The following is a 27,828-nucleotide window of genomic DNA, read 5'->3' as shown; positions in this document are numbered from 1 at the left end:
AAAATCCTTTCTAACCAGTCATTGTTTTTTTGCAGTGGGAATGTAGTAGAGAACAGTTTTGTTGAGAATGCGCTGTGTTTCAGCTGTGCTGTGTTTAAATTAACCAGCCTTTCAAGTGGACCTAGTCACCAAATCACCTTTTCATTATTTCCTTGGAAAAATGCATTGGCGTTCCAAAGCTAACCTTAAAATGGAATTTTGGAATACGTTCTCTGTGTGTGTGTGCACACTTGTACGTGTGTGTATGTAGATCAAGAAGCTTTTATAATGTATAACTTTCTACTCCTCAGGATGCCCAGGGAGTGGAGGAACGGGAAGCATTAGCAAGAATGGCAGCCAATGTTGAAAACCCAGCTTCTGCTGACTCGGAGGCTTATATTGAAAAGTACCTCAGGAGCGTGCTGGCTGTAGAAAACCTCCTGACTTTGGATCGTCTGCGCCAGGTTAGCCAACCGTGTGGATAGGGCGGGCAGCAGAGGCCCCGATGCAGGCTGAATCTGTGTTTGACTCTGTAATTCACACTATTGTTGCACCTAACATTTGAAGAGTTCACTCTAATGAACTGTGAATAATCCAGTGATTGTAATTGGGTCATTCTGTCTTATGAAGTAACAGCCTTTATTTAATTTTAAAAATCTGTTTATGGGTACATAGTAGATGTATGTATTTATGGAGCTCATGTGCTGTTTTGATACAGGCATGCAGTACATAATAATCACGTAACAGCATTGTTTAAATAGCTAGGAACGTCTGTATAGATGGGGGATGCAAGTCTGCTGTACGTGGTGTTGCTTTTGCAGTGTGTCTCTTACATGTCTTTTTCCTCTGTATGTTTTCTGATTCACAGGAAGTTGCGGTGAAGGAACAGTTAACAGGAAAAGGGAAGTTGAGCAGGAGGAGTATCAGTTCTCCAAATGTGAACAGAGTGAGTGTGTGGAACCAAGCTCTGTGCTGTGCCTGGGACTTCTCTCCTCTCCTCTTTTCTTGGGTAACTCTTCTCCACCCGTCAAACCCCATCTCCGAAACCCTTCCCTTGCCAGGACTGATGTCAGGGCCCCTGGTCTCCACCCCACTGGGTCTGTGCACCTCTGCCTCTGTTCCTACTAATATTATAGGGGAAGTAGCAGTTAAGTACCTTTCAGGTGTTTCTTATCTTCCGATCACCACTGCCTAGCATAGACTGAGGTGTTCCGTGAATGTTTGTTGAACTAAACCCAAACTAGCCAAGGGCCCATGGCAAGCCAATGCCATTTTCTGGGCTTAAATTGTTTTTAAGTTGAGGAGGAGTCTGGATTAGGTTCACAAACCAGTAGTTCACAAGACAGCCAGGGTGGTGTCCATGCGTCAGCTACATGGGGTTGTTTCATAACAATGGCTTCAGTTTATTGTTGTTTTTAAAAACATAGATATAATTTATGTGCATATTGAACATGGGAATAATCCTTCACAAAGAACTAGGCTCTTGACCCCTTGATTTATTACTCTTTTCCTCATATTTGATGAAGATGTGGATATGAAAAATGACACTTTGCTCCTAACTTCACACCAAGAGGAGTTACAGCACATGCGCTGTGAGAAAGGGCAGATGACCTTGGCCTTAGTATCTGAGAGAGGAGAGAGAGCGATAGGAGTTTCATGCTGGACGCCACCAACCATCTCAGACATTTAGGAAGATCACTTTAACTCAAGGCAGATAACGTCTAATTTCTTCAGAAAATGGTATATTAAAATACACTGATATATGCAGAGATTCAATATTTGGGATCTGATAGTTTAAATAGTTTGTGAGTTTATTTACAGTTGCTACAAATACCCAGAGAAAGGAATCATAAGCTCAGGCCATGGTAGGATAACCAGTAACCTGGTATCTTTCACACAGAAGGGCTCACCCAGTGCGACATCTCTTGTTCAGGTCCAGCCGGTTGTGACCTCAGTGTGAACTGAATATCCAGATCTTACAGAAATCTCTCATCTGAAAATCGTTCATAACCAATTCAATGTTAGTAATGTCCCAAAGACCACTAGTGTGCAGCCTTCGTCATGACAACCTCTCTGCTGCAACCCAACTTTGACGTTCGGTTGACTGGGTTGGCAAAGACTGGCATTGCCTAGACCACGTTTATGTTCTGTTGCATAAAGAACTAACCCCCCTTTCTTTCTTCTTCAGTTGTCTGGAAGCCGACAAGATCTCATTCCATCATACAGTCTAGGCAGCAACAAGGTAGGTGTTTTAACTATTTCTATCAGTGTTTTAAGTCCCATTTCCCATTCAGCTTTCATCTTCTCAAATCTCAGGTTATTTTTGCAAGCCAGAATTTCCTCTGCTCATCTGTATTATGTGAAACTTACTGGAAAGTGTTTTAGAGTTCATTTCTTTTAATCTGCCAATTAAAATAAAGTTTATTAGACTATGACTACTGGGGTTGAAAAACAATTTTTCTGCTAAAGCTTGTACTTCTGTCTAAATTTTCTTCCTATTTCTGTCAGAAAAGGAACTCCAAATTAGATTTTTTTTTTTTTTTTTTTTGAGATGGAGTTTTGCTCTTGTCACCCAGGCTGGAGTGCAATGATGCAACCTCGGCTCACTACAACCTCCGCCTCCCAGGTTCAAGCAATTCTCCTGCCTCAGACTCCCGAGTAGCTAGGATTATAGACGCGTGCCACCACGCCCAGCTAATTTTTATGTTTTTAGTAGAGATGGGGTTTCGCCATGTTAGCCAGGCTGGTCTCAAACTCCTGACTGCAGGTGATCCACCCGCCTCAGCCTCCCAAAGTGCTGGGATTACAGGGTGAGCCACTGCACGTGGCCCAAATCAGATTTTTGTAGTGAAGTACTGATGTATGATGATTGAAAATGTATGAGGAATAAGAAAATTATATCAAAAAGTTAACATTATTTGTGAGAAGAAAGAAAAACAAGGGAACAGAAATTTCGTTCGCTGGAATTTATTTACATGTAATAGAGCCTTCCCTGTTTAGCAGAGTTTTAAGTATGGAGAACTCATTCTTTTTAAAAAAGGTTAGCACTCCTTGAAACCGTCTTATCTGGGCACCACACATCATAGTTTGTGTCTGTCACTTTTGAGGGGTCTGGTTAGATGTTGGCACTGCCATCTATGTGCAGCATGCCCCATGTTGCTTTGCAGCCCTTGAGGAGGTCAGTAGTGGCTGTGGTCTTATGAGATGGTCTTATGTGAGGGAGTCATTTTCAAATCTACAAGGCAGTGTGACAGAGACAGACAGAAGATTGGCTGCTTCATGATAATTCTTAAAGCTGGGTGGGGTTCATTATGCTATTCCTATTGTTAATTATTCTACACTTTGCTTTTGTGTATGTTTGACATTTTCCTTACAAAAACTTAAGAACCATGAAGATGAAGTTGATGCATTAATTAGATTGCGTTTTGTTGTTTTTGTTTTTGAGACAGAGTTTCGCTCTTGTTGCCCAGGCTGGAGTGCAATGGCAGCTTCTCAGCCCACTGCAACTTCTGCCTCCCAAGTTCAAGCGATTCTCCTGCCTCAGCCTCCCCAGTAGCTGGGATTGCAGGCATTCGCCACCACGCCTTGCTAACTTTTGTATTTTTAGTAGAGACGGGGTTTCACCATGTTGGCCAGCCTGGTCTCAAACTCCTGACCTCAAGTGATCTGTCCGCCTTGGCCTCCCAAAGTGCTGGGATTACAGATGTGAGACACTGCTCCTGGCTGTAGACTCTTTTTTAAGATCTAGATTATTAGGAGTTTGCCTACACTATGATACATGTATATGTTTATAGACATACAAATTGCTGTCCAGCTTATCTGTTCACTGAAGCCCTGCGTGGACACGGGTTTCTGTAAGTGTGCTGAAGTTTAATGCTTGTACTCTGCCAGTGATAGGTTTGATTAGCTGTAGCTTAGCATCACTTGTGATTACCTGAAGAGAGCAGAGTTTTTGAAAATTGATAATGTAAGTAAAATATCTTAAGGAAAATATAAGAAAAACATGACTTCCTGTGCTTTTGTGGGAAATGCATCTAACCCAAATCTCCAATTATAAGTTCCTTGAAAGGAGTGGCCAAAATTCTTCTGTTTTTCTTCTGTTAAGAAAACTCTGGCTAGGCCTGTAATCCCACCACTTTGGGAGGTTGAGGCAAGTGGATCACCTGAGGTCAGGAGTTCGAGACCAGCCTGCGCAACATGGTGAAACCTTGTCTCTACTAAAAATACAAAAATTAGCTGGGCATGGTGCCAGGCATCTATAATCCCAGCTACTCGGAAGGCTGAGGCAGGAGAGTTGCTTGAACCTGGAGGCAGAGGTTGCAGTGAGCCGAGATCATGCCACTGCACTCCAGCCTGGGCAACAGAGCAAGACTCCGTCTCAAAAAAAAAACACACACAAAAAAAAACAACTGCCTAGTTTCCTTATTTTAAATGGATACAATAACAGAAAATAATAGAATCTACTTCAAAGAAAAGTACTGTCCCTCACGTACACCAGTAAAATAGAACAAAGGAGCAGAGACGCGATTAGAACCGAGCCAGGGCACGGCAGAGGGCGTAGACCCCCCACTGGCTTCACACAGGGCTCACAGGAGGCTGCAGGGCAGAGGCCGTTCTTAAGCCTCCCCCTGAAGGATGACACTGAGGTCCACACAGGCAGGGAAGGAGCTGAAGGAACACTGTGAGCAGAAGGATCTGTGTGAACGAAGGCTTGGGGATGAACCAGCTTGCTGTGTTCTTGACAGTACATGCGGTGGGAGTCAAGCTCAGGGTGTATGGGCCGGGCGCGGTGGCTCATGCTTGTAATCTCAGTAGTTTGGGAGGCCCAGGTGGGAGGATGGCTTGAGCTCAGCAGTTTGAGACCAGCCTGGGCAACATAGGGAGTCCCTTTGTCTGCAAAAAAAAGTTTAAAAAATTAGCCAGGCATAATGGCTCATGCCTGTAATCCCAGCTACTCGAGGCTGAGGCGGGGGACGATCACTTGAGCCCGGGAGTTTGAGGCCACAGTGAACTATGATTGCACCGTTGCACTCCAGCCTGGGTGACAGAGAGAGACCCTGTCTTCCAAAAAAAAAGGAAAAAAGAAAAGGAAAAAAAACCATCCTGGCTAACACAGTGAAACCCCATCTCTACTAAAAATACAAAAAATTAGCGGCGAGTGCCTGTAGTCCCAGCTACTCCGGCGGCTGAGGCAGGAGAATGGCGTGAACCCCGGGGGGCCGAGCCTGCAGTGAGCCGAGATCGCGCCACTGCACTGCAGCCTGGGCGGCAGCGAGACTCCGTCTCAAAAAAAGAAAAAAAAAGTAGAGGGAGTCTGTGGGCAGAACCCAGAGAGGCGGGGCCTTATTTTTGGCATCTTGACGTCATGTCCAAGGAAGGGTAGGGGAGTTGGACATCATGGAAGGACTTGAAAACAGAGCAGTAACATGGCCACATGTGAATTAAAAAGTTTGTTTTAATGGTCCAGCTGAGCCCCACCCCGTCCCTAGCTGTGGTGTGTAATTTTGCATTAGGAACCTATATGGTACAAATGTATGCAGTTATCAATGCAAACGCAGGGAAAAATGGTTTTGAGTTGGAGAGTGGAGGGACCGGTTAGGGGAGAAATAGCCAGAGAGATGAGGAGAGACACAGATGGGTTGGAGAGGGGGACTCTAGAATCCTGCAGAGGCCAAGTATGTGAGGGGCTGGAGTGAGGGGACTTGGGTGACATCGGGTTTTGGACAGCAGTGTATAGGTCCGAGAGATGAACTATAGGGCAGGCTTGGGGAGGAAATGATTCAGTTCCATTTTCGAGGGTCTCAGGTGTCCGAGTTGAAGCCAGGTTTGGGAGCCTGAGGGGATAGTGGGGACAGTGTGGGGCCAGGTTGGCTGGGGAGCGCCAAGGCAGTGGTGACACTTAGGGCCATGGCACTGAGGTGGTGGCGCCAGGGAGGAATGAAGACAGGGCCAAGGGAGTCTCAGAAGTCCGGGGGAGGAGTGTTTTAGGAAGGACTCCATCCACATGCTTCAGAGACAGCATGGGGTGAGGATGGAGGAGAACATTTCAGGTGCGATGCTGCAGGGCTCATTGTGTGCCTGTGCAAGGTGCCTTCCGTGCAGGGCTGGGGGTTAGCAGGACAAATCGTATTAGGCAAATAACTGTGATGTCACACAGTTGTGCTAATGCTTCTGGACCTTCCTACTTTTGATTCTTGGTTCCTTGGAGTCCCCGAGTAACTTAGTGAGGATGTGGGAGGCGAGAGGAAAGTGGTTAGGTTCTAAAGACAAACTCATAGTTTGGCCTAATAATACTTGGAATGAGGCCAGCCTGCTTCCCATTCCTCTATTTGTCGATGTCCCTACATATGAAAAGTGGAATTGTTTTTGCTGAACTCCACCAAGATTGAATTGATGAACTAATCTTAAAAAAATAGTTTGCTTAACTATTCCAAATGCGAAATTCACCATAGGGCCTAAAATAAATCACTCTTGGAATAAGTCTTTCAATTAAAAATATAAAATATGATCCCTGATTGAAGTAGTATTTCTATGTATTGCTATTGGGTGTTTCATCATTATTGTACAGATATTTTCTGTAGGTATAATTAAACCTTAGCAGGCTTTTTATGACCGTTTGCCAAGACTGGCTGAAGTTGAGGTGCAGGATGAATTTCGGCGTGTCATTGGTCTTTCCACCCCAGAGTCAGCTGTACATTGAGGTCTTTTGCAATCCGACAAACGCTGTCGAGACAAAATCTTTTTTTTTGTTGTTGATGTTGTTTTTTTTTTTTTTTTGAGATGGAGTCTCGCTCTTTCGCCCAGGCCAGACTGCAGTGGCGCTATCTCGGCTCACTGCAAGCTCCGCCTCCTGGGTTCACTCCATTCTCCTGCCTCAGCCTCCCAAGTAGCTGGGACTACAGGCGCCCGCCACCGCACCTGGCTAATTTTTTATATTTTTAGTAGAGACGGGGTTTCACCGTGTTAGCCAGGATGGTCTCGATCTCCTGACCTTGTGATCCGCCTGCCTCGGCCTCCCAAAGTGCTGGGATTACAGGTGTGAGCCACTGCGCCCGGCCGACAAAATCATTTTTATTTCCAAAGTTATTTTAGGAGAAATTTTATTTTTAAGAAGTCAGTAAGGTTGTATGTTTGTCATCTTTTGATTGGAGTTTTTGAGAAATTAAGATTAGTCAATAGCGTGAACAAATACCCAGTTAGCAGAATTGAATTTTGTGTTGGCTCCATCGCCTTCCTGAAAGCCGTGATGGTTTCACGCAGCCCTGGGAGGAGCTGCCAAGCATGAGTCACTCCTCTTCCAGCTGCAGTGAAAGCTGCCTTTGGACCCGAAATGTCACTGGCCCTTCTCGTTATTTACCTTTTTGTCACTTTCCTGATCAAAACCAGACTCATTCCCAGAAAACCCAAAGAATTTGTATCTGGCAGAGGAGCAGGAGTGGGAAAAACTGCAAGGGTCCCTGGGGACCAAGTCAGGCCCTCCCCGGAGCCTCCAGTGTTCTTACCTTGTCCACTTTGCCCCTGAGCATGGTGCTGGCTACCACTGACTTCAGTATCGACTAGGATTTTATCTCTTTGAGTCCGCCTGCGAGGACAAATGTGCCCTAATGGCAATAAAGCTGGGTAAGGATACAAAACAAAGCCAGCTTCCCTCTTGTGTAACTGTATCATGGCTGATTCTGAAGTGTGGTAGACATGCAGGATGTTGGAGACAGATCAGAGATTTATCTTTTTCGATTTCAGGTGGAGGGGTGTAGATTACTGGAGGAGAAGTAAAACAGGGATATCATACTCTTTCACTTTTAGACCTGAGTTACTGAGAGAGCCAGAAGTTCCAGCGTCCTGCAGAGTCCTTTTTAGTCCATGGTCCTGAGTTCATCTCCCTGTGAAGTACATTGAACTGGGTTGCTTCTTTTTTCTTTTTTCTTTTTTTTTTTTTTTTTTTTTATCTACCCCAACATTTTAGTAAAGGGAAGATAACTCTAGGACAGCTAAGCATATACAATGTATTGGGAAGATAGTCATTGCATTGTCCCTGAGGAACAGTGTTTGTAGCCGGACCCTGAACCACAGGTTTCACCTCTGTCAAGAGGATGGAGGTGTAGTGCAGGAGAAAAATCGAGTGAGTAATTCCAGTGGAGCGTTTCCGCAGAGATCCGTAGGCTTCAGCTGGAGGAGGGAAGCGCATGGTACCCAGTTTAGCATCCGCATTGGTTGCTCCCTCTGAAGCAGAGCCTGTTCCACCCCAGCACGATTTGAGGTCCCTGTCTCAGGACAGTGGGATCAGAATAGGTGGGGTTGGGGGGGAGCATGTGAGGTTCCTCAAAGGTTAAGATGACTGTTCAGGTAGAGGGCAGAGTGAGCCGTGTCTCTGTTTGTCATGCTCTGCAGGGCTGGCAGGATCTATGCATTGTGTATCTTTCAGTGTTCTCACTTTCAGTATTTGAGTAAATGATATGGAGTTACTGTTCTGTTCTGATTGGGTAGTGCCTGCTGGGAAGAACTGCCCCTGAAGCCATCGGGGCCTGGGTGTGCCCTTGGGGAAGAGGTGGCACCTTCATGATTTGTCGTTGGCCCAATTCTACGTCAGGCAGGCCCGGTGCCGACTCCAGATCAGCGGCTTAGTTTTCCTTAGGGAGAGACCGCAGCCATATCAGCTGCCAAACAAAGAAAATCTAAAATGTGAAACTAAATACTCTCAAATTAAGTAAGTTGTCTTCAGAATAGCCATGTGTGAGCTCACCACTGTACACAAAACAGGTGGCTTTTCTTCCTCTGAGAAACTCCATGGAGGGCTGATCTTAGTGTTCAGTCACCTGATGGTGATATCCCGGGGTATACAAGGCCACAGCTTCCCAGACAGATCATAAAATGTGAATGCAAAAATTAACAAAACATTCAAGTATGTAAATCAGCGTGTGATTCATGGGGATGCCAGCGCTCCTCCGCTGAAGTATTTCAGAGCTTACATTCTCGATGATCACGTGTTGCTGTCTCCCTTGTTCTCCTTGCTTCCTAATCAATCCTGACCATCACACCATTTTTAAAAAGGATACCAAGTGCTGAGAGAGTTCCTAGGGAAAAGTGGCATTCTCTGAGGTGCACAGGACCCAGATCACTTAGGGCTTATTGATTTTTATGATTAGTACTTAGGTTGCTGCTAAAAGCAGATGGGTTTCCAATACATTTCTGAAACCTAAGAGGCCCTTCCTCCACAATCCATCTTCAAGAGCAGTGGAGAACTCACTGTCCCCATTCTGCTGATCAGGCAATTAGTAAAGAAAACTTGCCAGGTGTGGGGGCTCACGCCTGTAATCTCAGCACTTTGGGAGGCCGAGGCGGGTGGATCACCTGAGGTCAGGAGTTCAAGACCAGTCTAACCAACATGGAGAACACCCCCCCCCATCTCTACTGAAAATACAAAATTAGCCGGGCATGGTGGCGCATGCCTGTAATCCGAACTACACGGGAGGCTGAGGCAGGAGAATTGCTTGAACCCAGGAGGTGGAGGTTGCGGTGAGCCGAGATCGCGCCAATGAAACTCGGTCTCAAAAAAAAACAAAAAAAAAACCTTGAGTTAATCGTTAGGATTATTCATCTGTGCAGCACTAGCTCAAACTCATATTACACACGATTATTAAACTCCAGTGGTAAAGAAGTCAGTGATTATCAGGGGATCAAAGGAAACTTAAAGCATTTAAAAGATTTACGTCTCATCTCTTACCAGTTTTAGTACAAGCAACATTTGGGGTTTATTTCTTCCCTAGATAGGGCTGAAGTTAAAAGTGTTTTGATGGTATCACTGTTTTTATGGCTCACCATGAATTTTGGAATGGTCTTTTAATCCATCAACTGATGAAATGTCTTTAATGGGAATTTACAAATAAGTTGAGAATACAATAAAATTTGATAATTCAGAGACTTCCATCATTGAGAATTTGTAATTATTTGACTTGGGTTTGACTGTAATTTATCTTTAATATCTATTTAAAATGAGAGATTTGGTAATATTTACTGTTATGCACTATATGTGAGTCTGGGAGTAGAGAGAAGAGACACCCTCTGACTCTAGAGTTGTTCGTGGGTTTCTGTGGAGAACTGAATGAAAGAGGGTATCTTGAGGCAAAAGAGCAGAAGTGGTCTCAAAGCAGAACCGAAGGGAGAATTGCAGAAGGAATACATCTGTATTCTGTGAGAGGCAACAGGATGCAGAGTAGAAAACATGTTAGGACAGCTTAATGGGAGACTGTAAACTGCAGAATGGAGGGGCTGTCCAAATGTGTGTGTGTGGGGGTATCATTATTTTTGTTGTTGGGGAAATTAATAAAATAAGCAGGATGACAAGTAGAAGAAAAGTGCTGGTCAGGCATGGTGGCTCACACCTGTAATGCCAGCACTTTGGGAGACCAAGGCAGGAGGATTGCTTGAGGCTGGGAGTTTGAGTATGAGCAACATAGTGACATCCCATCTCTACAAAAGTAATAAAAAGATTAGCCTCATGTGGTGGCATGTACCTGTAGTCCCCACTGCCATGGAGGCTGAGGTGGGAGAATTGCTTGAGTCTAAGAGTTGGAGGTTACATGCGCCATGATGGTGCACCCCTGCACTCCAGCCTGGGTGACAGAAACTCTGTCTCTTAAAACAGAAAGAAAAAAAAAAAGTGCTTGTGTAATCAAGCTAATATTCAAAGGAGCTTTAGTAATATATAACAGTTTTTTTCTTGAGTATCTGTAACTTTTTTTATTTGGTTAATTGAATAACTTGAAACAAAATTGCCAATTTTGTCTTTACTAGGGCCGGTGGGAAAGTCAGCAGGATGTATCCCAAACCACAGTTTCCAGAGGAATAGCTCCTGCCCCCACCCTCTCTGTTTCTCCCCAAAATAACCATTCTCCAGATCCAGGTAAGTTATCTTTTCACTTGTCAATTACTGTCAGAAATCTGAGCATCTTTCAGAAAGTTTAAATTAGGATTTCCTGCCACGCAGCCACTGTTCTACTAGATAATGTCCATCGAGTTGTTTCATTTCTCCTCTAAATAGGTTGAGTTCCATTGGCTCTGGAATGTTGGATTGATCTTGCATTGCTCTGATATATACTGCCTGATCATGATGTGTTAGCCTGTACATTGCTGGAATCTCTTTGCACCTCTTTGTTAAGGACTTTTGTGTATGTGCTCTATAGTAAATATCTGTAATGTTTTATCTTCTCATCTTCATGTGTTTGTTAGGTTTTGTTATGAGTGCATTGGCTTCATAAAATGACTTGGGAAATGTTTGTCCTCGTTTTTTTTTTTTTTTTCCTAGGAGAGTTTATGTAAGATTGGTATTACCTCTTCCTTAAATGTTTCATGAAATTCCCTAGTTACATGATCCAGGCCTGGAATCCTCTTTGTGGGGAGATATTAAATTATGACTTGAGTTTCTTTTTTTCTGTGACAGAGTCTTGGTCTGTCACCCAGGCTGGAGTCTGGTAGTGCGATCTCGGCTCACTGCAACCTGCCCCTCCCAGGTTCAAGCGATTCTCCTGCCTTAGCCCCCTGAGTAGCTGGGATTACAGGCACCCACCACCACGCCCGGCTAATTTTTGTATTTTTAGTAGAGATGGGATTTCACCACGTTGGCCAGGCTGGTCTCAAACTCCTGATCTTAGGTGATCTGTCTGCCTCAGCCTCCCAAAGTGCTGGGATTACAGGCGTGAGCCACCGCGCCCGGCAAGTTTCTTTAGTATGGGAATATTTAGATCTTTGTGTCTCCTTCTGAGTCACCTATCATAGGTTATATTTTTTTCAAGGAGTTTCTTAGTTTATCTAGAATATTAAGTTTATTTTCATAAACATCACTTTACCTTTTTTTTTTTTTTTTTTTTTGAGATAGAGTCTCACTCTGTCGCCCAGGCTGGAGTGCAGTGGTGCAATCTCGGCTCACTGAATCTTTTGCCTCCCGGGTTCAAGCGATTCTCCTGCTTCAGCTTCCTGAGTAGCTGGGACTGCAGGCACGTGCCACCATGCAAAGCTAATTTTTTGTATTTTTAGTAGAGATGGAGTTTCACCATGTTAGCCAGGATGGTCTCGATCTCCTGACCTTGTGATCCGCCCGCCTCGGCCTCCCAAAGTGCTGGGATTACAGGCATGAGCCATCGCGCCTGGCCACTTTACCTTATTTTTTAAATACTTATAGGATCTCTTGTGATGTTCCTTCTTTTTATTCTGATACTGATAATTTTTATGGTCTGTTTTGAATACTTTTCTGACAGGTTTATCATATATATTAATATCAGAACCAGTTTTTGGCTTTAATTTTTCTATTGCAATTGATTTTTTAACTTTTTCTGCATTTCACATATTTTAGTATGTTGTGCTTTCATTTTCATTCTATTCAGAGTATTTTAAAATTTCCCTCTGATTGCTTCTTTGATCCATGACTTATCAACTAGCATTAATTCTTTTTTATTTTTGGGGGTAATCTGTATTCCAGACTGTGTTCTATCTTGGTTAATATTCTATGTGCACTATTGTGTTTGGGGACATGATGTTCTATGTATATGTAATTAGGTCACTGGTTTATCGCCTTGTTCAGATCCTCTGGATCTTTGCTGATTTGGTGGAGGCCTATTCTATCAGTTCTTGAGAGGGCATTAGATATCCAAATATGATTGTGAAAATTATCTGTATTTCCCTTTATACCAGTTTTTACTTCATTCATTTAGAAACTCTGATAATTAGGTACACACACATTTAAGATTGTTACATCTTCCTGATAGAGTGGCCTTTCTATCATGAAATGTCACTTTTATCTCTGGGAATACTCTTATCTTGAAATCTCTCTTACCTATCATTTATGTATAACTGCATCAAATTTATTTACTGTTTGCACGATGTATCTTTTTCTCAGGTTTTAAAATTTTAGCCTGTATTTGTCTTTAAATTAAAAGTGATTGCCTTGTAGACAACATTTGGTTGGGTCCAGTTATTTCCCCCTGAATCTCATCTCATAGTTCCTGCCCTTTAATCAGCATGCTTCACGAACGCTTCCACTGCCTCCCATTCTGGTCCGCCATGTTTTTATTGGTTTTCTACTTGGCCATTCTGTTTTTTGTTTCCTGTAACTCCTTATTTACCTTCTTTTGGGTTAATAAAAAAAAATTAGTATCTCATTTTATTTCCTCTTTTTGCTTTTTTGGACACCTGTATTTGTTTGCTAAAGTCTTTGCTCAGAAACCCTACTTGGCATCCTTAACTTAACCAAATCTGCTTTGAGTTCATATGATGTCACCCCTCACCTCACAAATACAAGAACCATGCAACAGTGTAAGTCATTGGCCTGTTCCTCTAGGCCCCTCATTTTGTACTGTTGTTTCATCTTTTACATACATAGGTATTACAAACCTCACTTTATGACGTTATTCTTTTTGCTTTAAAATAGCCACTTGTAGGCCGGGTGCGGTAGCTCCCACCTGTAGCCCTAGCGCTTTGGGAGGCTGAGGTGTGGATTAGTTGAGACCAGCCTGGGCAACATGGCAAAACCCCGTCTTCACAAAAAAATACAAAAATCAGCCGAGCGTGGTGGTACACACTTATAGTCCCACTACTCAGGAGGCTGAAGTGGGAGAATTACCTGAACCCGGGAGGTTGAGGCTGCAGTGAGCCACAATTGCATCACTGTGCTCAGGCCTAGGTGACAGAGTGAGATCCTTTCTCAAAAAAAAAAAAAAAAAAAAGAAAAGAAAAAGCTTGGGCTGGGCGCAGTGGCTTATGCCTGTAATCCCAGTACTTTGGGAGGCCAAGGCAGTGGAATCACCTGAGGTCAGGAGTTCAAGCCTGGCCAATATGGTGAAACCCCTGTCTCTACTAAAAACACAAAAATTAGCCAGGTGTGGTGGCAGGTACCTGTAGTCCCACCTACTCGGGAGGCTGAGGCAGGAGAATCACTTGAACCTGGGAGGCGGAGGTTGCAGTGAGCCAAGATCACGCCATTGCACTCCAGTCTGGGTGACAGAGTGAGACTCTGTCTTTAAAAAAAAAAAAACACAAACTAGTCTTTTGAGATAATACAGAAAAAATGGCTAATCTTTTATGTTTTTTTTTTGTTTTTTTGTTTTTTCAGATTATTTCTGGCAGTATCCAGTCTTTCCTGAAGGTCTTATTTTAATCTGATTTTATTTCTTTTTAGCCTGAAGAATATTCTGTAGGTTTTTTTTGTTTGTTTGTTTGTTTGTTTTTGAGATGGAGTTTTGCTCTTGTCTCCCAGGCTGGAGTGCAGTGGCCCGAGCTTGACTCACCACAACCTCCGTGTCCCGGGTTTAAGTGATTCTCCTGCCTCAGCCTCCCAAGTAGCTGGGATTACAGGCATGTGCCACCACGCCTGGCTAATTTTCGTATTTTTAGTAGAGATGGGGTTTCTCCATGTTGGTCAGGCTGGTCTCGAACTCCAGGCCTCAGGTGATCCACCCACCTCAGCCTCCCAAAGTGCTGGGATTATAGGCGTGAGCCACTGCGCCCAGCCTAGTATTTCTTAAGAGTACAGTCCTCCTGGAGAAAAATGCTCTCCTTTTTTGAAAGTGCCTTTATTTCACTGTTTTGTTTTGTTGTTTTAAGAATATTTTCACTGGATAGAGAACTCTGAGTTGGAGGTTTTTTCTTTTAGCACTTCAAAGATGTTTCCTCATCTCCAGCCCCTTCTTTTCTGCTGAGAATTCAGCCATCATTTGTCACCTCCTACTCAGTGTGGTATCTTTGTTTAGTTCGCCTGCTTTCAGAAGTTTATCTTTGTGGCAATTGTACTATGATCTGCTTAGTTATCGTTTTCTTAGTATTTAACTTGCTTATCAAGTTATTGGATCCGTAAGTTGATGTTTTTCAACAATCGTGAGAAACGTTTAGACATTATTCATTGAAACTTTTCCCCCTATCTTTTTCTCTCTTTCTGCTCTTTCTGAGAATCTAATTACTCATAGGTTAGATTGTTTAATATTGTCCTACAGGTCACAGAGGCTGTGTTCTTTTTTTTTTTTTAATCTTTTAATTTTATTTTTTCTAGTTGGATAAATTTTTCTGTGATTTCCAGGGCTCTGTTAAGCACATCCAGGGAATATTTTCATTTCAGTCATTGTTTTTTTCTTTCAGTTCTAGAATTTCCATTTGCTACTGCTTTTCTAGTTTTAATTTCTCCGCTGATGTTCCCGGTCTGTGCACCTGTCAAGACTGTATTCTCTTTTGCATCTTTGGATTTGGTTAAGAAAGCTGCCTTAAAGTCGTTGTCTGTTAAATCCAATATCTAGCCATCTCATGGTCTATTTTTATTGATTCCTTTGTTGACTGTGGATCATATTTAATAAGTTTTACCAAATGTATTTGTATATATCCATGTGATTCATACCCCAGTCAAAATGTAGGACATTGACATGACTCCAGTTAATTCCCACTCCCTGCGGTCAGCCAGTGTTCTGATGACTACTTCTCTAGCTTACTTCTGCAGTTTCATAAATGGAGCCATATGATGTATGCCCTTTTTGTGTCTGTCTCTTTTGCTTACCATATGTGTTAAATTCTTACAGATTGTTGCTTGCATTAGTCATTTATTTTTTATTGGTGAGAAATACTTCACGACCATGCATTGTGTTTGTTGAAGAAACCAGGTTCTTGTACAGTAGACTGGTACAGTAGGCCAGGTTCTTGCACAGCAGAGTCTGTTCATTCTTACTTTTCCTGTCATATTCCCGTGAGACTGTTGAAACACAAATCTATCCCCTGTATTGCCTGTGAACTGGTAGTTAGAGCTAGATCCTCGATTCGATTCAGCTGATTTGAGAAGGATGCGTGTGGTAGGGTGGGTGGGTGTGGATGTGTGATGGGGAGGTTGGAGGCACATAATGTCTGATGGTCTCATTTAGTGATATGTGCGGCCTTTGATTCATTACTGGCTAGATTTTTACTTAATGAGGGATTATCCTTACTCTAGAATGTTAGTTTAATTTGATACAGAACTCTAGATTGTGATTTTTTCCCTAATCTTTGAAATAATTGCATCTTTTTGGATCTTTATTCATCTTAAACCTATTTTATTTTCTGTCTCCTCTCTTATTTTCTCGTCCTTGTTTTTGCCTTGCTGTAAATAATTGGACTTTTCTAAACTGAGGTATGATGTATCTCTCAGCTCGGTATAGCCATCTCGTTGCTTTTTTATTTTTTAGTGGTTACCCTCATGATTACAATGTACATCCTTAACTTTTTGCTGTATACTTACACTTAATATTCTGCTGCTTTATGTAAAACGTAGAAACCTTACAGCTGTATCCATCCATTTGCTAACTGAATTGCCAGTAAGTTTGGAATCCTTTCAGGGTTAGTGTGGAGAAGAGATCTGGGGGTGAGTTGTGTGCATCTGTTGAGGCAAATGTATTCCTTAAGGTGACTTGCTTGTTCATTTCTAAACGTTGTGTGAATACAGCTTTTTATCACTTATGACTTGGGATTAGATTTTACTATAAATTAATAGGGGGAAGAAATCTTAGTATATCATAAGTATACCTGTCTGTACCTCTGATCCCAGCCTTTGGAAATTAACAGCAGGTAACTTACGTTTGTAAGTTGTTCAGGGTGTCTCTGCCTGACTTGTAACAGACAACTCAAACACTACCCTTTATCCTTTTCCCAAAAGGTCAATTTCATCATCTTCCTTCAGTAGTTATGAGAAATTAGATTGAATAAGACATAGTCCCTGACTTCAAAGAGCTTAAAGTCTAGACAAAGAGCTACACGTCTGTGTCATTGGCAGTGTGACTTAAAAATCAATCCCATTTTATTCTTGGGCAGAAGTGAATGCTTCTGCCAATTAGTGACAGGATAGAGGTGAATTACTGTTCTGATGCTGATAGGAACACTGCATACTAGAGCATTTTGGCAGCACCCCAGTTACTGCTATTTAATTGAAAAAGGGACATTACTATGTTTGAGGGAAATTACGTAAACTACAATAATACTGTGTTTCTCTAATATTTTTTAAGGATACCTTTGGTTTTTGTTAGATTTGCTGACAAGTGATGTCTGTCAAATGTACAGGAGAGAAGATGTCTATGTAATTGTATTTGTTTTATCTTTTTCCCCTGTAATATGGGCAGGACTCAGTAACCTTGCAGCATCCTACTTGAATCCCGTCAAATCCTTCGTGCCGCAGATGCCAAAGCTCCTCAAGTCTCTCTTTCCCGTCCGCGATGAGAAGAGGGGCAAGCGACCGTCTCTCCTTGCACACCAGGTAAAAAGCACCGAGAACGCAGCCGTGAACGTTTTTCTAATAAACCAGCACTCTGTGTTGCGCCAAAGCTGGAGGTGGAGGCGTGCCCTTGTGGGTGGGGGCTAAACGAGGTGTTTAAACCCAGAAACAGCTGTCGGTCATTTCTCCTCCACTCTCCTCAGAGATAACAGAGCTGTTTAAACTTACGGACACACTCCCTCCTTTCTGCTTTTAAACAGTGCCAAGGACACTGCTAATGTGGTTTATGGTAATATCACTTAGAGCAACAGTAGTAAAATTTATGAAGTGCACTTAGCGTTGTGTATTGCCAAGTAGAAAATGTAATTCTATTTTTATTTCTTGATTTCATTTGTTTTTTCAAACAATTGTATATCATGAGTGCCCTTCCCTCTCAAACTCTGTTTTCTTTACTGTGGATAACCTGTTCTTTTACTGAAAAGTGATCACCTGTCTTACTTCCTTTTTTCTTAAAACTCTTTACCCAGCTCTAGGGTAAGTGTTAGAGCAAACACGAAAAGGTTTTCCAAACAATCAGGAAGCTGCTCTTATGCAATAGTGAATGGGAACCCCATTGAAAATGCAATTTCCAGCCTTATATAGGTGTTAACTCAGCAGAAAATGATAAATGAGGATTTATTTATACTCATTCAAAAACACATACAGGGCAAGTTCTGTTGTCCAAATAGGTCTTTTGACATCAGCTTCTCCACGTTCTTCTAAACATTCAAGTTGCAGTAATCCAGGTGAGTCGTCTGAGACTTAACTAAAGAATTTTCTAAGTGTATGAATGCATATTCAGGGGAGAAGGAATTAGTTTTATCAGGCTGCCATGCAGGTATGTAATTTTTTAAAATCTAGCTTTATATAAGCATATAAATAAGCATACACATACAGTAGATGAAAAAATTAAAACCAAGATTTTGCAGCTGTTTAAATTGTATTTCGACACATGGCGGGGCTTGAGAGTTACTGAAACGAATCTATGACCGTAGGAGCTAAGTCCCGTGGGGACTGAGGTAGGCAGTGATTATTTTTCCCAGTGCTTTTTTTCCCCAGAGATCCACCAGAACTGAACCAGTGGGTCATTATTGTGTGTATATTATTCAGTTCTAAACTTCTGCATCATTGTTTCACAAAGTGTGGTTCATGAACTGTCTGTCAGATTTATCAAGGGAGCTGTTTTAAAAAATAGTTTCTTGGCCTGCCCTGGGAACCCATAGCTAACTTGGAGAGACCTTGTAATCTGCATTTATAAGTGCCTGTGGTGATTCTTATTTTTATTCAGTGAAGTCTGCTATCCAGTGTTTTCAGTTGCTGTTTGGTGAAGACAGTCATGTAGGTTGAAGGAAATTGGAATCACGTTGGAAGTCACGGAGTCAGCCTGCCATCATTACTATTCTCCTTTAAAGCTATTTTCAGTTTTCCATGTAGCAAGTCACATCACCTGCTACCTGTAGAACTTACTTATGCTCTTACTGTTTTGGCAATGAGTGATTAGCTCTCTCTGGATGTAAGAGGAACAACAATGTGTTAGAAACAAATGTAGTGATTGGAGAATAACTATAATTTATAATGCCCAGGTTAGAGGTTACCTTGAAATATATGGAAGATTTCTTAAGCAATTTTTATTCATTTACTCCAGTCTGTTCATTTATTGTTTGAGCACATATGAACAAAGGTTTGGGAAAACTGGCCGCATACAAATACTTTGTATTTCATAAAAATATAAAACACATGGCTGAGTGCGATGGCTCACACCTATAACCCCAGCCCTTTGGGAGGCCAAGGCAGGTGGCTCACCTGAGGTCAGGAGTTTGAGACCAGCCTGGCCAACATGGCGAGACCCTGTGTTTACTACAAAAATTAGCCAGGCATGCTCCTGTAGTCATAGCTACATAGGAAGCTATGAGAATTAGAATGAGGCTATGAGGCATGAGAATCGCTTGAACTCAGGAGGCAGAGGTTGCAGTGAGCCAAGATCATGCCACTGCACTCCAGCCTGGGTGACAGAGTGAGACTCTGTCTCAAAATAAATAAATAAAAATAAAAATATATAAAGTATATAAATCTAAAACTGGTCTTGATGAAGATACCTGGTAGTAGAGCCAGGACATTCCAGTTGGTTTGTAAGAACTCTGCTCCTTGGAAGGCATTTCCCTTTTCTCAGGGTGGCCAGGGAGCTCGCCCTTGCCCACGCTGCCTTGTCCTCATCCTGCAGACTTGGTGTCAACATAATGCTGGAAACACATCTCCAGGCTTCAGTGCAACTTCCTTCGCCTGGCTTCCCTTTCCTCTGTCCTCGATCCTCTCCTGGGGCTGTAGATTCCATCAGGTCTTTACATCCAGTGCCCAGAGCTCCAACCGGGGTGCTCTTTTTTGCTTTTAAACCTGTTTCCTTCCATGCATAAATCTTATTCAGTTCCGTGGCTTTAGCTGTTTAAACACAGTAGCCAGAACGATCTTTCACAGCCTACAGTCGTCAGTGGCATGACACCTTCCAGTGTCTGCCACTGAAAGGAGTGAAATGTGAATTTCTCACTGTGGCTCACAGTGCCCTGCAGGGCCTGTCCCCTGGCCTTGAATCTTCTTTATTCGCTCACCAGTACTAAGCCAGATAAACCGCCTTTTTAGCCTACGAGCATGCAAAGCACCTTCAGTCTGGAGAGCTCTGGCACTGGCCCTGCCACCCACGCAGACTGCTTTTCCCAAAGGCCTCCCATAGAACATTCAGGAAAGGCCACTCCGAGGAAGGACGTCTGAGTCTAGAGTGGGCTTTCTTGAACAGCCACACCAGAACACCTTCCACCATACACGCAGGCACTACATTACCATTTCTTTTTTTTTTTTTTTTTTTTTTTTTGAGATGGAGTCTTGCTCTGTTGCCCGGGCTGGAGTGCAGTAGTGCAATCTTGGCTCACTGCCACCTCCACTTCCCGGGTTCAAGGGATTCTCCTGCCTCCCCCTCCTGAGTAGCTGGGATTACAGGCGCCTGCCGCCACGCTTGGCTGATTGTTGTATTTTTAGTAGAAATGGGGTTTCACCACGTTGGCCAGGTTGGTCTCGAATTCCTGACCTCAAATGATCTACCCGCCTCAGCCTCCCAAAGTGCTGAGATTATAGGCGTGAGCCACCACACCTGGCCCATTTCTAACCTTTTTATTGGGAGTTATTGTTAGGTTTATATGTTTATCAATTATCCCTCTCCACAATATTCCTTGAGGGCAAGGCTTGTTGTGCCAGAATGGTGCCTGGTACATAGAAGATGCAAAATGTCTATTGTTTGACATGTGAACAGATTATAATAATATTATTTTAGAGACAGGATCTTGGTCTGTTGCCCAGTCTGGAGTGCAGTGGCGCCATGACAGCTCACTGCAGCGTTGAACTCCTGGGCTCAAGGAATCCTCCAGCCTCAGTCTCCCAAGGTGCTAGGACTACAAGTGCACTCTACCACGCCCAGCTAACTTTTTAAAAATTTTTATTTTTAGAGACAGAGTCTTGCTGTATCGCCCAGGTTGGTCTCGAACTCCTGGGCTCAAGTCCTCCCTCCTGGTATCCCAAGTGGCTGGGATTATAGGTGTGAGCCACCATGCCCAGACTGTACTATTAGATTGTGGGTCCCAAGTGTTACTCAGTGGTAGACAGGACTGTGTTTACAGCTTAGAGGTGAAAGAAGCGTGGCTGAGTGGGGTTTAGAGGGATGAAGACATATTTAAGAACCTTCTTTCCTAGGTTGGTGGAAGTGCTAAAGAACATTTCCAAAGAAGAGAGAAATCTTAGCTTTTCATTTTGGATTTAGTTGATCAGAGATGCTCTTGGTTATCTCATTTTCACTGACCATCTCTACTAAAGCTCTGTGAGAAATAAATTAGAATTGTAGATGATAATGTCAAGAAAACTGTTTTTCTCACTTGGGTCACACTTCAGGGTACAACAAGTGAAGCATACTTTAAATATGCTTTGAATATGCTTTATGCTTTCACTTGTTGTATTCTGAAGTGTGTTTCATCTTTGAAAAAGGGCATTTTAGTGCCTGTGGAATTGCAAATAACAGGAAGAAGAAAAATACTGTATTGGCTAGACTCCTGTAGTGTTCCTCATTTTTTAAAAATAGTAATCTTTGTTATAATGGGAGTTCCATGCACTTGAAAATCAGATTTGACACCTACAATGTGAAGTTTGGACTTTTAAAACAATCTCTACTCCCTCTCCTGGGGGTCCTACAGGAACAAGATAATCAACCAGTCTTTGCCTCAGAGTTTGTTCTTACCAGGAAGTAAAGGGAGTGGGGAAGATTGTATATGTAAGCCAGGATTGTGTATGTGAGCCACCCTGCCCAGCAAGACCCTATTTTTAAGGTGTTCAGATTAGCAGATATCCTTTAAGTAAGCATCTTTAATCCTTCATGGGCACTTGAAAAACTAATAACCATCATTTTGGATGAAGTGAGTATTACAGCCTTTAAAATATATAATTTTTTTTTTTTTTGAGATGGAGTCTCCCTCTGTCGCCCAGGCTGGAGTACAATGGTGCAATCTCAGCTCACTGCGACCTCTGTCTCCCAGGTTCAAGCGATTCTCCTGCCTCAGCTTCCCGAGTAGCCGGGATTACAGGCACCTGCCACCATGCCCAGCTAATTTTTGTATTTTTAGTAGAGACAAGACAGGGTTTCACCATGTTGGCCAGGATGGTCTTGATCTCTTGATGTCATGATCCGCCGCCTGCCTTGGCCTCCCAAAGTGCTGGGATTACAGGTGTGAACCACTGTGCCTAGCCAAAATATATATATATATAATCTTCTTATATAAATATTTGAATAAGTTTATTATTATGTAGAAGTTTTATTTTCCTTTTTTTAATTTTTTTTTGTGACAAGGTCTCGCTCTGTTGGCCAGACTGGAGTGCAGTGGCGTGATGATAGCTCTCTTAGGATCTTTGTTCTCTCAGACCTCCCCCGTCTTAACAGCTCTAGATGAGTCTCCCACATCTCATCTGGGAAATACTTCGTCATTCTACAGTTGTCTCGCCAGGGTCCTCCCTAAAGTGAGGAGTCCAGAAATGAGAGAGTTCCCCCTGGGCTTGCAAATGGTGGAAGTGTTTCCTTCCTCATCTAAATGATGGCCTCTACTGACGCAGCATAGAACTGCGCTTGGTTGGGCTCGTTTTTGAAAGGTGTTAGCTCATTGTGCTGTTGGTCTGGTAACATCACCAGGTTTTTTGTCTGTTGATCCTCTTGTCACTGTACTACTTCTCTTTTATTATGTGGACTAATTGATGTGTGAAAATAATGAGGAACTTCAGATTCATTCTTAGAATTTTTTATCTTTGATGTTGTTTTAACATTCCCAGGATATCAAGATCTTTCTGAGTAATTTTTTTTAAAATGCATACATTCTGGCTGTCCACACTTCTAAAGCTGTAATCTCTACATTTGAGACTATTGAAATATTGAACATAATAAGGCCTAAGGCAGAGCTCTGTACCCGGAAGTAGACATCACTTGTCAAGCCACAGAGAGACAGACCAACGCATTTCAGTTCCAGGTAGCCGGTAACTACCTTCTCCACTCCGCACTTCTCCCTCTTTCTACCAAAGAGTTTGTGGGAGACTGTGTTATATACATTATGGAAATAAAGTGGCCCTGCAGCCAGGGCCTTCCTCTGTGTCACCAGTCGAGTAAGCCTGAAGCAGAGTGGATGTTGATGACAGTGGCTGGACTGCCCTGCGCACACACTGGCGTGGCTACGGCTCTGCGTGAGGCATCCCGTGCTGTACTTCGCAGCACCTTAAAGAAATACACAAGTACCAGGAACCTTCCTCTCTGTTTTGAGTCTTGTGCTTTATTTTTATTTGCTAGTGCCTGTTAGTGCACCAATTTCAATAGTCTTTGACCATTAAATGATTGTAAAATAAGCAGTATCAGATATTTAAATGTTTAGATAACATCAAGATAAAGTCCAGAAAAATACAGGTCCATTCATATGCCTAAAAGGAATCTGGATCAATAGTACAATATAGGAAGGGGGAAATAGTGATACTAATATGGCATAAAGACTTAGATAGTTAATGTCACTTAAGGGTTATAATGTGAAACAGCACAAAAACAAAACACCCCGAATGGTTTGGGGATCGACATGGAAACCGAGCAGGTCATGTTTAATAACACACTTCCTGAAACCGTTTGTCTCCCATTTCCCACCTGTCATGAAAGAGACTGAAACTGCTTTTTTATTTTATTTTATTATTTGAAACTAGGTCTTGCTTGTCACTCAGGCTGGAGTGCAGTGGTGCAATGATCGCTTACTGCTGCCTTGAACTCCTTGGCTCAGGTGATCCTCTAACCTCAGCCTCCCAAGTAGCTGGGACTAAAGGCGTGTGAGATGATGCCTGGCTAATTAAAAAAAAAATTTTTTTTAAATTGAGACAGGTCTCAAACTCCTGGCCTCAAGTAATCCTCCTGCCTCAGTCACCCACATATGTTTTTATTCCAGTTTAGCTTGGAGACTTACAACTTCTCTGAACAGTTGTAATGATGCAGAAACTCACACTATTCCTATCTAAACAAAACCCCAGCCCCCAACCTGGGCTCTCTTTGATATTATTAGATGACACTTAGATTACTGTACTTGGTTCTGGATTTATTACTACTAGAAATGCAGTGACCAGTTGGAATTGTTTCAGAGAATAACATCAAAAATGATTTATGAGGAAGGATTAAAGGAGTTATTTATAGCTTCACCAAACAATGACTGAGAGAGCTGACTATGTAAGCATTCAAGGGATACCAGCACCAAGGAGGGGAAGGATTGTTAGGGATGGTTTTGCTAAAGCAGTGGAGGGTCCTAGGGCCATAGAAATGAAATTAACAGAATGGTGACAGCTGACAGTGGGAAAATGGTTTATAGATAGCAAGGTACTCTTTTTTTTTTTTTTTTTTTTTTTTGAGACAGGCTCTTGTTCTGTCGCCCAGGCTGGAGTGCAATGATGCTGTCACAGCTCACTGTGGCCTCAACCTCTTGGGCTCAAGGGATCCTCCCATCCCAGCCTGGCTCTCTTTAAAAAATAATAATAATAAAATAATAGGAATTTCTGTTACCTAAAAACAGGAAGTTAGACTGGGTGCAGTGGCTCACACCTTTATCTCAGCACTTTGGGAGGCCAAGGCAGGCAGATCACTTGAGCTCAAGAGTTTGAGACCAGCCTGGGCAACATAACAAGACCCCTGTCTCTACTAAAAATTAAAAAAAAAATTATATGGGTGTGGTGACACACACCTATCTCAAAAATAAAAACAGAAAGTTTATGAGAATATAAAATAATCCAGGTAAGGACTGAGGAATAGAATGGGTCCTGTTTTTACCAGTCATTCCTTATATTTTGTTATGTTAAGTGGAAAAGAGGTACAAGTTGTGTAGTGAAGGAATGATTATTATCAAAAAATACTTTTAATTAGAGTGTCCTTGACATTTTCAGATAAGAATGTTCAGTTCCCTCCCTCATGCAAAGATACACAGACCCATAACTGCAGAGAAGCTTTAATGAAAACCTGGATGCTTATTAACCTGTTCTTTGGAATCAGCAGGTTCTCAGGTGAAGATGTTATTATTTTCCTGTTACTTTATCTTAATATTGTTTATCAAATGGAAATGAAAAGGTGCCTGGATCTTTTTTTGTAAGACAAAAGTCAACACTTTATTTAGAAAGTTTAAAAACAAAGATATTCTTATAATTTACAAGATCTTTTGGTTTGAACATACTCATAAGGACTTATGTTTCTCATTTTTATGGAGATTTGTTTTTGTTTGTAATCAATTTCTGTCTGAGTTCCAGAAATGCAAAAATACTACACTGAAAGAGGTGGCAGCTGACAAAATTGCTGTCTTTGACCTTCTGATGCAAGTTTAGTAACTAATCTGGAAAATAATGAACTGCAATTAATGAAATCTGTACTCATATTCAAGTGTGTTTCTCAGACAGCACATAAAATAATTGAAGGAACTTCCTGCTCTCTAATTAGTTAGATTGAATTAATTTGGCATAATAGCTTTTTTTCATGTATCTAGAAGTTTGTGTTCAGATGAAGCTATTTATGTACTTCAAAGTTAGGAACTGTAAATGGCATCTTTGATGAATCTGGAGAATTAAAGAGTTAATGGTCAGATTTAATTTCCACTATCAAAAGCACAGTCGCATTGCTGGCCTGTCTTGATTTATGTGTCTGTCCGTTTTGGTTAGGGCTGCCTTATCAACAGCAGGGATATTTTTCTCCTATTTCAACATAGCCTCACGTGTGGTAGGTAGATAAAGGCTTGTGTAGAAAGAGCACCCCCCAGTCCATCTCTGATGTTAATTGAAAAGATGTCTGTATAATTATCCATCTTCCATTACTGTGATTCTTCCTTATATAAAACAGGGAGAAACAAGCACAAATACTAACTCTTGCCTTGTACACAAGGATGATGTTTTGAGCTAGCCGTACTTCTTTGATTAAATGAGTTATATAAACACGTATCCTTGTGTCTCAAGTAAAGGTTCAACATCCTAACTAAAAGAAGAAAACACTGCCGGGCGCGGCGGCTCACACTTGTAATCCCACCACTTTGGGAGGCCGAGGCGGGCGGATCACGAGATCAGGAGTTTGAGACCAGCCTGGCCAATACAGTGAAACCCCATCTCTACTGAAAGAAATACAAGAATTAGCTGGGCGTGGTGGCGGGTGCCTGTAATCCCAGCTACTCGGGAGGGTGAGGTAGGAGAATCGCTTGAACCCGGGAGGCGGAGGTTGCAGTGAACCAAGATCGCACCACCGCACTCCAACCTGGGTGACAGAGCGAGACTCCATCTTAAAAAACAAACAAAAACACATCTAGGCCTTGTTCCCAGCGTTCATTTTTCTTAAACTTTCAGGTTATTTAAAAAATAACATATATGAGCATTTTCTCTGTAGTTTAATACCACCCATCTTAAGCAGCTATAGATACAGTATGCTGTATTTCATTTGTTCTGGAGTTAACAAAGAGTTTTTTTAAAAAAATTCAGGGCAACTGATTTCTGTTTAGTTTAGGGAGGAGTTTTTAGGCACTCCTGTCATCGTTATAAGACTCTTATCACTTTTAGTTTTCCAGAATTGCAGCATTGTGCTGTCTCGCCTTGCCCCAGGCATTTGTAGGTAATATAGTGGACATACTTAGAGATGTCAGAGTTGTCTTCACAATCAGGTTTAGTAGCTGATCTGAAAAATAATGAAATACAACTAAAATTCCCTTCAGCAAGTAAGAGGATTTCTGAGGCAGTAAAGAAGTCGATTGAAGAGGTGCATCTGCCAGCCATTTTTTAGGAATGGGCTTCATTTTATTCTCTAGACCAAGTGTTGCCATACTTTATTTTATAAAGGGACAGATTGTAAATATTTTAGTATTTGCATGCCATGTGGTCTCTGTCAAAACTAGCCATAGACAGTATTAAACAAATGAGTCTGACTGTGTTCCAGTAAAACTTGATAACCTGAAATTTGAATTTTACATAATTTTTATGTTATGAAATATTCTTTTGATTTATTTCAATCATTAAGAATGTAAAAGCCATTTCTTATTTCGTAGGGCATATTAAGCTGGTGACAAGCTGGATGAAGACTTTTTTTTTAGACAGGGTCTTGCTCTGTTGCCCAGGTTGGAGTGCAGTGGTGTGATCATGGTTTATTGCAGCTTTGACCTCCTGGGCTCAAGTAATCCTCCCATCTCAGCCTCCCAAGTAGCTGAGACTACAGGTGCATACCACCATGGCTGGCTAATTTTTAAATTTTGATTTTGTAGAGACGGGGTCTCCCTATGTCACACAGGCTGGTCTTGAATTGCTGTGCTCAAGCAATCCTCCTGCCTCAGCCTCCCAAAGTGCTGGGATTGTGTGTGTGAGCCATATCACCCAACAAGACCCTATTTTTAAAGTGTTTAGATTCGCAAACATGCTTTAAGCATCCTTAATCCTTCACGGACATTTGAAAAACTAATAACTCATTTTGGATGAAGTGAGCGTTAATTTCTTTTAAAATATATATGTATAATTTTCTTATATGAATGTTAAATCAGTTTTAAGTATTATGTAGAAGTTTTATTTTTTTTAATATTTTTTTTTCTGAGAAGGTCTTGCTCTGTTGCCCAGGCTGGAGTGCAGTGATGTGATCATAGCTCACTGCATCCTCTAACTCCTGGGCGCAAGTGATGCTCCTGTCTCAGCCTCTCGAGTAGCTGGGACCACAGGAGTGTGCTACCATGCCTGGCTAATTAAACAAAATTTTTTTGTAAAAATGAGGCCTTGGTATGTTGCCTAGGCTGTTATGTAGAAGTTTTTAAAGTAAACTGGCTAGATACTAAAAATCAGAAGCAATGTCTTTTCCGGTAACTCTGGAAATATTAGTATTTAAGATTTTATTTATATAATACTTAGAAAGTCAGACTATAACACATATCTGATGTCTTATAGACCACATGAATGGTGTCATTCACTTATATCCAGTGATAAAATAATTTACTTGTTGATAGGAAAAATAGGCCTTTTAATTTTTTTGTGTAACTGAAATTAAATAGGAATATAATTGTTAGACC

The 27,828-nt window shown here is 41.9% G+C and overlaps 1 protein-coding gene across 7 annotated transcripts in view; it reads left to right on the top strand.

Moving 5' to 3' along the window:
- The window catches only part of KIF13B (kinesin family member 13B), a 210,455-nt gene that overhangs the window by 162,944 nt on the left and 19,683 nt on the right, over nt 1-27,828 (top strand). For 3 of the 7 annotated variants that reach the window (XM_055295848.2, XM_055295847.2, XM_063610806.1), the window contains exons 33-37: nt 291-443; nt 848-925; nt 2,168-2,221; nt 10,771-10,879; nt 17,094-17,227. In XM_055295848.2, the coding sequence (XP_055151823.2) occupies nt 291-443; nt 848-925; nt 2,168-2,221; nt 10,771-10,879; nt 17,094-17,227 (528 nt within the window). Of the gene's footprint in view, nt 1-290; nt 444-847; nt 989-2,167; nt 2,222-10,770; nt 10,880-17,093; nt 17,228-24,700; nt 24,818-27,828 lie in introns of all 7 variants that reach the window. The other 4 variants (XM_063610804.1, XM_063610803.1, XM_063610805.1 and 1 more) reach the window with 2 other exon arrangements.

The sequence above is a fragment of the Symphalangus syndactylus genome, chromosome 10, assembly GCF_028878055.3.
Source record: "Symphalangus syndactylus isolate Jambi chromosome 10, NHGRI_mSymSyn1-v2.1_pri, whole genome shotgun sequence".
Lineage (NCBI taxonomy): Eukaryota > Metazoa > Chordata > Mammalia > Primates > Hylobatidae > Symphalangus > Symphalangus syndactylus.
The sequence above is the reverse complement of the archived record's forward strand: the minus strand, read 5'-3'. Positions and strand labels throughout refer to the sequence as shown.